Here is a 13,567-nt window from a genome sequence, read left to right on the forward strand (position 1 = left end):
AGAGATTATAACGGGAGATGGGAAGCTGACAATGGCCAACACGGCCTCAGCGTGCTTCACCAAAAAATAAAAAAATTAGAGATCCGATTCACAGAATTATCTCTCTCTGTAAATCATCTTGTAATATTTTTTTTCCCTCATTTACTTAAATGTATTTATTGGCTCAATGGGCTTTTTTTGTTTTTCAGCCTCAGAGATGCGGTGCACAATTTCAATCGTAAACTCCTTTACAAATTAACCATGAACAAGGCTTTTTAATCTCTGCATCGCAAAGCGTTTGATGATGAATTTGTATATTTTCATCCAGGGGGAAGATGATGGGACGCAGATGTAGACAAGCATGTTAGCACTAGAGAGATGAGCGCGAGGAATGTTTTCCCAGAGGAATTACACAGGAATTACTCGAAGGAGGATTGATTCTTCATAGAGGAAAAGCTACTTTTGTTTTAACTCGTCTTAAAAAGCTCGACAGCGGGGAACACAGTCAGTTCACACTAGTCAATAATTTTTTAGCATTGCAGCATTGACTAGTGGAACTGTGATCATGCCACAACGTATAGTGAGGAGATATGCTGCACATAGGCTGGCGATAGGCGCTAGCCTCCTTGCTAATGCGTCTGCTTCAGGTCCAGTGGTGGACAGTAACATCCAGAAACCTGTGACTATGAACTAAATCCAGTGTGACAAATCCAACCATCATTTGATCTGACCGTATATTCTTCCCCATAATCGGTGCTGCTCCTAACTTGGCAATCGAATGCTCCCCCTGCCCCCCTCCCCTGTTCCCATCTATTAAACTCCTGCAACCTGAATGGAGCGGCGGAGGCTGTCGTGCTGTCGGCGTCTGATCTGTGGCTCGGTAATAGAGGGCATGTGTCTGACAATACGGAACTCACTCACAGCAGAGGAGTGAAGAATGCGCTATTCATCACAGAGACAAGACATCTTACACACACACACACACACACGCACACCTGTGCAATGACTGACCACACTTAATGAGCTATGTCCCCTTACATGTGACAGCAATGGCATCGGGACACTGTAGTTGTACATATGTCTGTGTGTTTGAGTCATTCCCGGGTCATTAGGGAGCAACTGGTGGAAGTCTTCCATTAACTTTACAGACCGTGGCGTATTATGTGCTCCTTTCATCTACAGAGCTCCTGGTCTGCTGCGTTGTAATTTACAGCTCAGGCACAATGGCAGACAACGAAACATTACTGGGAAGGAGTGGTTGTTTTAGGTTACAGTGTCATATTTTATTCATAAGAATCCACTGAGGCTTCTCTCTTACACTCTTGAGCAGCACACAGTATGAAAGTATATAACTTTAAATCTGCATCTCATATACATGAGGAGCTGCTACATGGAGGCAATTTACATTTGCTAGAAAAACATACAGTATTCTGTCTTCCTTTTAATTCTGCTTTGGTGTAGAATCTTAACCAAATATATAAACTGCACTCAAACCTCTGCCTTGGCCCAGTCTCTTATTACATGCAAATCCCCAAAATAAAATTAATGTTTTGGAAATCTTTCCAAAAATAAAATGACACATTTCTTTTCATCACGGTTCATACAATATTTCTGGAGAGAAAGGAAATCCTAGATCTGCCCTTTGCTCCTGACGTGCAATGAAATATTGCATTCGCTTGGCCAAGACGCATCTCTGCTAGAAATTTTTTTGTAAAAATCTGTCCATACCGTTTGACGTAATCCGTTAACTGGGAGGCTAGTAGGCGTGCAGGCAGGCTACTGCACCAAACCAATCCCATAACCTGCTTAGCAGAGGTAATAAGCATTAAAACAAGTGATGGCAGCTGTAGCCCTGGCAGCTAAAATGATCAGGCTCCTCGTTGAATATGGAGGGAGGCTGCAGTCGGGTAGATCTTGTATTTGGAGCAAAGGGCGAGGACATGGATCATCAAATTCTCCTGCGAGCTCATTACTCCCTCCAAAAGGCCAGGACGTTTCCAAGACGCCAGGAAAGGATTAAGAAAGATGACTCTTATTTCATGTTTTGCCAAAAGGAATCTACTTCTCTCTCTTCCTTGAGAGCAAGACTGGAACAGTTGCCCACTTGGGCTGAATTATTTCAGACCAATGTAATCATGATGCTCTCTGCTTGACAGGAAATTACATTCTGGATAGATTTCACAAACAGTGTAAGAGAATCAGATTTTAAGTTCTACATGGACCGAATTTGATGTTCCTATTGTTACTTCAACACAGGAGCGTTCTGTACAACAACAGGAGTGTAGTATAGAGGAACCACACGGCCTCCTCTTACTGTATAGGGCGACATCACCTAGGTGACGTATAGGTCTTACTGTATATTTGTGCGATGTGCATAGAAATTGATCTGATTTGTATTTTAATTACTATTACCTTGAGAGAACTACTCGCTGAACTGCAATACAAGTAAAATCAGTTTTGTGTTAAAGTTCATTGTTGTTTCATGAGTTTTATACTTAAATATACACAAGTTTAAAGTTTAAGCTCACGTATTTTGACTCATTATGGATTAATAGTGCAATGCTAGAATTAACTGGAATGAGGTAAACGATAATCAGTCTTGATTTTATGAAATAATTACATAATCATATCCCAAAACCTTCAGTGGTCAGTTTCATACAGAGAAAACCTGTGTTTCCTCGCTATTATGGATATTCTCCATCTTTTTTATAAGTATAAGTATAAATGCTGTTGTGTGCCTTGAAAACACACTTTTCTCTCTGGAAATATGCAATATGCTATTTTGTACTATATACTTGCAAAAGTATATATTTCACAGGCTACATCTGGAAATTCTCTCTCTCTCTCTGTCTCTCTCTGTCTCTCTCTGTTTCAGGTCTGCAGAAAAAGTAGCAAATTTCTGGGGAAAAAGTGAAGTCACAGTTTGCAAAGAGAAGGACAATAAGAACGAGCATGTTTCCTTTGATTGTTTTGAATGAATCATTTGCAGCATTTGCAACTGGTCTGTCACAGAAGAAAAAAAAAAGAGGAGAAAATGAAGAGTAATGCAATTTTGTTGACTGTGGGGGAAACTCAGTCATCTAATGCCATCTGTCGGCACAGAGGTAACCGGGAGTGAGGAGTGCAGCACAGCGTGGGGGTGTGTGTGGGGGTTGTCCTTGGACAAAATAAGGGAAGTGACGAAAAGTGGCCACGACAAACAAAGGAGACCACTGTGAACAGTTTGGAGCCCCTGAGGTGAAACGGCAGGGAGGGACGAGCAATTACTTATTTCTGAGGCGAAAACAAGCACAGGTAACAAGAAGATGGATGGCTGACATATACTGGCATTTTGAGCCATAAAATAAAAAGCAAAAACATAGATTTTTTTTCTCTCTTTTGTATGGATTGTTCATTTAATTAGCGGTGCTTTTATAGAAGGCTGGTGTGGTTTCCTCTGACTGCTTTAGAAAGAGCGATGCGGACCTCGGCGCTGTGATACCATCTACAGCATTGTTGTGGAACAGATGGTGAAGTAACATTCCATTGCCACTCATATAGTTTAGACAAACAGATGCAACATGCCAACTTTTATTTGATCTTTGGAAAAGAAAAGGAAAAGCATGTAGCCGTTATTTACTCGGTTGACTTTTACTAAGGTACATCTGAGAAAACTGCTGCGTCGAGACACTTTCATGTGGAAACAGGTCATTAAAGAAAAACCATCTGCTTGGTTACAAAGTGTTTAATCACCAGCTTAAATAGCAATGGAATCATTACAATATATACTGTATTTTTCCCTGCTGCATTCACAACTTCTGAAAAGTATTCTGACCGGATACTGAGTAAAAAAAATCCATACAGAACAAGGATGGCGTATGCTTGTAGGTTAGCTCCGAAGTTAGCATCATCCTTGAGTTACCATGAGTTAATTAAAAAAAAAAAAAGAACAATACTAGACGGATTTAGGAATATTACAGAAAATAAAAGTTCAAAGTTTCTGAAACGTTGTGTATTAATAAAGATCATTTTTAACTGAATAAGTATGTGCAGGTGTTGGATTCTTCTAAGCGTTTTTTTTTTCCACCCCAAGCACCTCTCATACGGACATTTACTGAAAAATGAATTTTTCAAACATAAACACAATTGCAAGTCGTAAAAAGTTCCTTTCGCTTCAAGCCACATTTTAATTTTCATCGTCACGCAACCTCTTGTTTTTCGGACGCAAATGCTTCAGAATCCAGGAACTGAATTCATTCCCAAATTGTACAATGACTAAAATGTTAAATGTCCTCAGGTTGTGTTAACCACTCACCTATCTGACTGGATGATGGGACAGTGATAGTGGTTGGACATTCAACAATGCTAACTTATTGTCAGGTTTTAGGACTCATTTGATGCTACTCTAGTTAAGTCCAGCATTCAAGATCAGGACAAAAAATGTACTTTTACAAAATGTATCTAAATATGTGGGTAAATGACAAAAAAAACCAAAACAGGTTTTCATCTGATAGAGTGTGTATCACGACACAGCGGTGGAGCTTCTTCACACATGCAGGCTAATGCTGCCATCAAGTCTCCTGTCATTTATATGCTTGATTACATGATTAAGCGATCCATCCTGACACACACACACACCTCAGTGTATTCTATTGGGGGTGACGGCTTATGAATCTGTACAATCAATTATTTCTTCCCACACTCACAGTCATTACCTTTGATGCTCAGGCCAGTAATTACTGACAATTTTTCTTCAATCAGTCTTCAACCACAGAGCAGTGTGTGTTAGTGTGCGTGTGTTAGTGAGTGCGCGTGTGTTAGTCTGCGTGTGTTAGTGCATGCGCGTGTGTTAGTGTGTGCATGCGTGCACGCGTGTGTGTGTGTGTGTGTGTGTGTCCTACCTTTGCTGATATCCTGGTACTCCAACCACAGCTGCCTCTGGACCTGTTTGTTGGGATACCAGATGGTACAGGACTCCTGGAAGCCATACACCGCCTCCTGCACGTAGTGGTTCCCAAACTCCCTGAGGATGGACACAAAGTCGTTCCGCTGCGTCGCCCCATCCAGAGAATGGATGGCCGAGCTGAAGGCTGGGGGGATGGAGGGGAACAAAGCGGCTGGTGAATGTCTTTATTTAAACAGGGCTTTTACTGTATATGGCAGCAATTTGTCCTATTAACACTACACTCAGCTTGGTTGTTTATCATGCCACATTTAGCGTTTAGCGCTAAAACCTCCCGTTTCTGAGGGCAGACAATCTGATCTAGATGAAACTGTGTAATCTGTAGATGCTCTGCATTAAATGTTATGAAATAATTGTGATCATTCTAATAAACACTTATGTTTTGCATATCCCAGGTTGTCCCATCAATGCAAAATTGAGCTGACATGAAAAATTTGCTACTAATGAGGAAACTATTTTCTCAACTTCCTCTGAAGGTGTATCGAAGTCCTTCAGGTCCAATTTGCACAAAACCTCACACTTGAAATTGATTGATGCTCTAGATCAACATTTTTGAAGGTCCAAATAATGCAACATCTTAAAAGAAGGAACTTGCAGTGGTAAAAGCTGGTTAATCACACAAAATTTGCCTCAGTATTCGCTCATGTCCCATAAAACAGCTGCACAACATTCGCAGCCACTTGGCCACTAGGGGGCATTCTTCACCAAACCGATGAGCTGACTAACAAGCTGATACGCGCGACGGTGGGAGGGCCCGTCCAGCATTGCTGGCGGCTATATTGTTGTCTTCCAGTGATCTTGTAACATTTAATAATCTGCTCATTTTTATCAGTGCAAAACTGTATGTCAACATGTAACACACCTTTTCTGGCACTATGTGACAACATTATTCACTGCAGGGGAAACATTACTACAGTGTTTTCCTCTCTCTCTTTACACTAGGATAAGCGGCAGTAAAAAACCTTGGGGTTAAATATACTTTTTATAGCTTATTTAAACAGCAAATCTCCCTAAAGCACTTTGCGACCTAGGAGAGAGACTAAGCTAACGTGACTGGATTTTTCTTTTTTTTTAACCCACAATAGTGGGATAAAAGGATTTTTAAAATATAATGTGAACCATTCTGTCATGATGACTGCAGCTTTTCCGGGTAATCTAATGGCACGTCTGTTTGAAAACAAGCACGGAACATTTCTGCTGAAGCTATTTCAAATCAAGTCACACAGAGGACGTAATTAGGTGCGTGAAAATACACGCTGGAATGTGATACATTCTGAGCAGACTGTAACAAAATGGCTATGTGCTCATTGAGAATAACTCTCAATAAATATTGGAAAGCAAAAGCGCAACAGCAGTTTATCATGATCATTTCCGGGAGAAGCAGTATTAATATCTCAACTGGCATGCTCCTCCTGCTCTTATTTCTCCTCTAAAATTAAATTAGGAGGCCACTGAAGTAAGAGACAGTGAGCGCTGTGTGGATGAGCAATGGGGGCTTCGGTATCACATGTTAAAATCAGAAGCCTCACCCCTCCGGTGGCTGTTGAAATATGATGAGCTAAAGAGGGAAATGGGAGTGAACGAGTGGGAGGCTGCTGTTGTGTTTGAGGGAAGAGAAAATAGAAATCATATCTTCAATGGACGTGGCAGCCGCATGCAAAACCATTGCAGCCGCGCTCTTGGAAATGCATTTGAGGCGTCATGGCTGTATTTACAGCAGAGAGGCAACACTTTTCTCAGGATTGAAACTATTTATGATGGATTTATGAATATTTCATATGTTTAAAACATGATAAAAATTCGAACTGTTCAATGACGCCCTCCATCTCAGCCTGGCAGATGCAATATTTCAGCAAAAGTGACTAAAATCCTGCCAAGACATCATCCAAAGTTGTGCAGTGAGGCAAATAAAACAAATAAACAAACAAACAAACAAAAAAACGGCAGATCTATTTTCATAGAATAACACATCCATCAGGAAATATTCAGTCTAATCCTCAGCATGCCAGCTGCCAGGAGCAACCCTCAGAAGAAGTGTTGCTAGACTAAATACCTATCCACTGTTATCTTGTTCTGTGAAGTTTCCATGGCGTGCGCTGTCAGAACATGTTGGTCTTGCTATGGATGCGAAGCTTTGTGATATATGACAGGCTTTCAGCGGGAGGAGACAAAACAAGGCGAATGTATGTCGGCCTCGTTTTTATCCATCCATGCGTCCGCTCATCTATCCATCTCAATATCTATCACCGTATTTACAAGTGACATCCATTGTTTTTACTGAAGAAAACGGACGTTTATTATCTAACACAGACACACACAAAAATATGGAGGTATATTTATATACAGTCTTCTGCTATTACACAAGAGGGTGATGATGATAATGTGGGGCAGCTTTTAAGTTAAGTTCTATATTTGGTTTGTCTGGCAGAATCTAATGTGCAACATTAATTAATTGCAAAGGACACAATGGTCCACATACACGTTTACAAATGATTTAACACCCACACCTCAGTAAAGAGTGTGTACTACGCTGTGTCTGTTCTTCTTTAGCTCTGCTTCCAGAAGTCACTTTCCCCATTCATTGTCTGCACTGACGTTACAGAAAAACCTCACAGAAACATTTTCACCCTGGAACCAAACCAGGGAGCTGATGATTCATGACAATTAAACACAATTATTTTAAGCGTTACAGAACTAATCACCCCATAGGCCTCTAGGAACAATATTTCTGACCCAACATAGTTGAAAATAACTACATTACATTTGCAGGAGTTGTAACCTGGCAGCTGCAGACTGGGCTGTATCCTTCGCAGAAGATAGCTCTAGAAATGTCTGGAGCATTATCAGTAATTGATATTTTCTGGGGCGGCACGGTGGTGCAGTGGTCAGCACTGTCACCTCACAGCAAGAAGGTTCCAGGTTCAAGCCCTGGCACAGGCACGGGATCTTTCTGTGTGTAGTCTCCATGTTCTCCCTGTTCCTGTGTGTTTTTTGACATTTAGAATGAGATCACCTGATATGCTGTCTATTTCAGCTTGTAATCATTTTTTAATCTTGTGGTTTTGCTGATATCAACTGAACCTTGTGAGGGGCGTTGATGAGGAGCCGCCAGAGTGTTGTACCTAGAATTTCTTTTCAGCCCTGCACCCATCAACCACTCTGACCTTCCCTCATCTCTCCTCACTGCCATCATAAACCATGAAATCTGTTGAAGGCATTTTCATTTCCTATTAAACAAAGGAAATGCCAGTTTCTCCAGGTGCTTGCTGTTACGACGTTGTTTTCATTTGCTCTGCATGGACGGCCATCAGTAATCCAGCTTTAGCACCACATTATGACACACTGCAGGTTTGGAGGCTCCCTGGAAAGGCCATCGTTTTATGTGAGCTACTAAAACATTTTGTATTCACAAGGAAGATGTGTCATCAGCCCCCCCCCCCCATTTCATGCGGAGTCTACATATATGATGCTAAGATGGTGGCGCTAGCATCAAAGTCAAGGTAGATCACGCTGCAGAGACCCAGGGTGAGAGTGACAACACTACAAGTCAGCCTCGTCTCCCAGCATACGAGAACAAAATCTGTCAAGGTGAGACAAGATTTTGGGTGAAGCCTGAAGCATTTTGTTGTCCATTTTGTCGTCTCACTAGCATTAACTAATCAGGTAAAAGCCAGCTTTTCCTCAATGCAGAGAAAACTGTCTGTGTGGAAAAGGACAAGAGGGAGGACATATAAGATCTGGCAACCTATCGGCATTGTATGATAGAAATTTAACTTTTATGTTTATCTCCATTCATGAAATACAGTGAACAAATACATCAATGTCTGTCCGACGAAAGAAAAACAATACCCCACAAAAAGCTTGAAGAAACGCTTACTCCTTCTCCAACATGTCAGAACATATGATGTTGATAAAGGGTTCCCTTTCCTGAGTTGAACTGCTGTTCACGAGATGCCTCATCTGCGGTACCACTGTTCAAACTAAGAGATTATTGAGGAACTTTGTCGGTCCTTGAATTTGAAAACTGTGGAGGAATCTTGAAATGTGCTTTAGGCTACTTTAAAGAAAACATTCTGTGAAGAACATGTCAAGAACTTTGAGGGATCTTTAGAAGCTAAAAGGAGTTGCCGACTTGAATAATTTCAAAAACATGCAAACAAGCATAGCTTCAAGAACATTTACTTTAAATGGGTTCTTAAAAGAATGAGTGTATTCCTGAAGGGTCTCAACATTATTACAGGAAGTAGGTAGAAAAAAAAAATCCAGGGTCACCCCCTCCCCATCCCTGGCATCTGAAATCTGAATTAAAACATCACGATTTATTATACAGGTACCACAGGAATGGAGGATGTAATCACGATTGTCAGGGGCCGCTTGTTTGGCTGTGAAGCCCTTTATTTTGTGCCCTTTTGAAGTGACATTTTCCTAAGTTGTGATTAAAGGGAACCCTACCCTGTCCCACACACCACATTCTGGTTCCCTCTAAGCACCAGGGCTGAACAACAGCACCACAATTTGTCCACAATGAGGTTTAATTTGATGTAATGGACCCAACTTGAGCCTTTTAGCACTTAATTACTAAATTGTCAGCAAAGGGCTTTGTGGTGATGAAGTGGTCTTTATGCCTTCGACACACTGCTGATAGCAAGGTCAGACTGAGAAATGTGACTTATCGTGCAGCTAATTTACTCCATTACATAATATTTTCCAGCTATGTATCATGTGAAAAACATGGAGATGGAACTGCTGTCTACAGACAAGAAAAGATGTCAGCCGAAGAAGAGGGACGAAGAAAATTCATCCCAGTATGATCAAAAGATGGCAAACTTTTAATCACACTGCTGATCAAAACCAATTACCACAAGTGTGAGGATGAGATGCTAACCTTGATGTGTTATATTAATGACAATGTCATAAATAATTGATAGCCGACAGGGTTTCTCCTCAGAGAATGTGAGGATTTAATGCCGCAGACTTAGCAGCACGGTCTCCTCTGGCATAAATAAACAATCAGTAATAGCAAATGATAATTTATTGCCAGAAGCTGTGAGTGATTTACCTTGAGAGAGGACCCACTGATTGAGTTTGACGTGGTACAGCACTGAGCGAAGACTCCAATGCTGAACAAGAGGGTAGCCAGACACCTCGCTGTAGTTCACCATGCCTGCAAGAACACACGCACGCGCACACACACACACACACACACACACACACACACACACACACACACACACACACACACACACACACACAAAAAAGTCATGTATTAATATGGATGGTGTCCTTGGTGCAAGATGAAAGCATAGCTCAGAGTAGTTCACATTACACACCTGTAAAGTCATAGAGGAAGAACTGTGATATTAATGTGGTATTTACTCCTCCATAGTGGGTGAGAGGTTGCCATATTGGGTGCTACATCAAAGGGCGGCTCTATATCTCAGCTTTGTTTATTTTACCTGAAGAATCAGGGGGAATTTTGAATAAATATTAATATCATATCAGATGACAGAGGAGAGAAGCATGCAAAGTCTCTGGTTGTAGATCAAAGTGGAGCATAAACTGCAACTCATGCTCCCCAGAAATAACAGGGAGTGGCAATATTGAAGTGTTTTCAGGAGCAGCTATGGAGAAGAAGGCAGGCCCAGGTGTTGAGTGCAGGATGAAAGTGGAGGCTGACACCTCATTTGAATGGACAACGGAGTGATAACAACTCTCAACTTTTCACTTTCAGTGAAATAAACATTCCTAATGAAGTGGAGCAGAAAAGGAAAATGCTTTCCCTTCCACTTTTGGTTCCGAGTCTCCACTTATAAAGGATGAATAACTGGCAGCAAGTGCGTTATTCATTGCATTATTAACACTTCATAAACCATTACTTAACAACTGTGAATGACTTGTAAACTAATTTTGCAAACATCAATGCAGGGTCTTTTTTTTGGGCCAAATATTGATATAAGACTGGGCTTATAAGTCATTTATAACTGTTAATTAATGGTATATGAATTGATTACAATGCATGTAACAACTTAGAACCAATTATTGATCCCTTGTAAAGAGACACTGTTTTAACCGCTGTATATTGTTAGGTAGCACAACCGAAAGATTAATTTCAACTGCACAAGTCAATACAGATCAAGCTGAGTCATATTTTAGGGTGAAAAAAGCAAGGGAGATTTAAAGAATGATAATTCAGGACACAAGAAGATGCTGTGAAATATCTTGAAAGATGCTTATTGTGTCTAACAGTACATAGATATTACATTTATTATGATAAAACACTGAAACCCATAAAGGACTGATTAACTGGATGTGACTTGTATCAGTGTTGTAAATTAAAGGACGAAATGTGACTTCGATGAATAAAAAAAGAACCCGTTATTGTAACGTGTCAGTTCACATAACATATAAGCTCTTTAGCTTACTCCAAAATAAATGTGATCATGATTTTAGCTGATCCCGCTCATCAATAACCAATCCCAGTCACTTCAGAGGAAGTAAATGCTATACTGTCAGGAGTATTGCTTCAACATTGTTCATTGAAAGCCCGCTATATTATTTATATTGATTTTCTCTCATTTACGGATCCTTTCCCCTGCTGAGATCAATATTACCCATCTCCACCGCCAGAAGAAGTCACCCGTATACCGATGCTTTTTCAATTTGATGCACCGCTCGGTCTATCAGAGGCTGTGCATGCATCTTGCTCCACTTACCGATGACCTGTTGTATGTGTGGCATGATAAGGCACAACATACGGACATATACGGAATTGCAATGGTACGTGCAGGTGAGAAGGGACATCCATCATACACCACCTCTATACTCTTTCTTCTCAATTACAGACCCAGAATAAAGTGATAGAAGACTGATTTAAGTGTGCAGGTCTTAAGAGTTAATATACCCTCTCATTTTGCGAGAGCAGTAAACACATGTATTTACAGTACATTTACTACAATAAAGCAGGTGATTCGAGTTCTATTGTCCTCATTTGTTCCAATATGAGGCAGGACCCCCGCATACAAATCCAGGATCACGCCCTTAACATTAACATCACTTATACTGGGCCATAAGCAGCGCTGCAGAATATAAATCATCTCGTCTCCCATAGCAACTGACAGCCGTGTGCTGCCGCAGCTGCAGGATTACAGCCATACATCACTGTGACTGCCCCCACTGCGCGTTCCCATCCAGCACATCCAGAAGGTATCTAGATAATGCTGGTAACTGAGAAACATATCCTGCAACCACTGACACGGAAGAAGAAGATGGAGGAGAAGAAGGGAAGAGAGAAGACACGTGTTGGATGTGTGAGAGAAGAAGAGGTGGAGATTTGGCAGGGAGATGGCGATAAATTGAGACATGAGAGTAAGGCAGGAAGAAAAAAAAAAAGAAGCGGTGGTGACTAAATGTATTCATGAAAACCAGAAATGTTGTCATCTTCAAAGGGCAACGGTTTACGGGCATGGTGGGGGAATGAGGATGTGGCAGTGACCAGCACACTGAGAATCTAGAGAACTGATGTCCTCTTGTATTGTACAGGTTGATATGAATGAAAACAGATTTACATTTAACAGGACTTACGTCTGGAAGATTAGTGAATTCCAGTCAAAAGTGTCATCTATAAAGTGCCTTCAGACATGAAACCTTTAGCTCTGCTGGCTGCACCCATTTGAGTAATGGTTTTTTTTTTTGGCTTTCAGGATTTAAAGCAAGGGACATTTGTGTGCCTGAAAAGTGTTCAAGGGAATAGAGAGAACCACCAAGTTCATATCACATTATGACACACTCATAACGCCCTCAAATAAGATCATTATCAAGAAGAAGAAAAAAAAAACATTAACATTGTGACGTGCGACTCGGAAAGGTGGCCACAACTACGCTTGTGTCAGAGGTCGAGCAATTTTACGAAATTGAATGTTATCTGCGATGAATTAGGTCATAGCCAGGGTCATTCTGAAGAGGAATGCGTTGGAAATATCAGTTAAGCTGTATAGGTTTCCAGTAATGGGCATAATGAATATTTAAAGCATATTTTAACTTTTCACCTCCCTTTAAAAAGTAATGCAGTAAAATTGGACTGACGATACGACTTTAACATATGAAATGTGTTGAGAAAACACAAGTGTTTCTTTGTCCTTTTGGACTGGTTGAGGCCCCAGTGCCGTAACACATTGAATAGATGTGCATCAAAATCCACGCTGCCACATGACTTGACCAGAGTCAAGTATCATAGCTGTTTCAAAAAGACAAAGATGCAAATCTTAATAATTTTTCCAGCTTCCACTCTGCCTCTTCAGACAAACATTGCAGTGCATGTTTAAAGTAGCGTCCAAGCGTGATTGAGCTGCTATATTTGCTGAGCCACATGCAAATGAAGGTTTTTATTATTAAAATGTGATCTGTCTTATGTATTTGTATTTTCTGTCTTATCAACAGAAAATATTCTGCCCAGAGAACCTTAAGCGCCGACTTCAAAAACATAAGCATTAGATGTGTCTTGAAGGGTTTAGTCAAAGCGACGAGGACAGAGCTCTGACAGCTGAACTGAAGAAGCTTCTTGGATGAGAGGCGAAACGTCTTCACTTACGAGAGGTGAGTCCACCTGCCTAAATTGATTATTCTTGAGAATCTGACAGCTGTGCAGTA

General features: G+C 40.8%; 1 protein-coding gene across 4 annotated transcripts in view; it reads right to left on the reverse strand.

The window, feature by feature from the left end:
- astn1 (astrotactin 1) overlaps positions 1 to 13,567 on the reverse strand; it is a 304,706-nt gene that overhangs the window by 115,310 nt on the left and 175,829 nt on the right. For all 4 annotated transcript variants that reach the window (XM_086203885.1, XM_086203887.1, XM_086203888.1 and 1 more), the window contains 2 exons: positions 9,981 to 10,085; positions 4,860 to 5,048 (listed from right to left, as the gene is read on the reverse strand). In XM_086203885.1, coding sequence (XP_086060011.1) covers positions 4,860 to 5,048; positions 9,981 to 10,085 — 294 coding nt within the window. The remainder of the gene's footprint in view (positions 1 to 4,859; positions 5,049 to 9,980; positions 10,086 to 13,567) is intronic.

Source organism: Aulostomus chinensis, chromosome 5, assembly GCF_037954235.1.
Source record: "Aulostomus chinensis isolate RoL2024-O1b breed Wild chromosome 5, RoL_Achi_v1.0, whole genome shotgun sequence".
Lineage (NCBI taxonomy): Eukaryota > Metazoa > Chordata > Actinopteri > Syngnathiformes > Aulostomidae > Aulostomus > Aulostomus chinensis.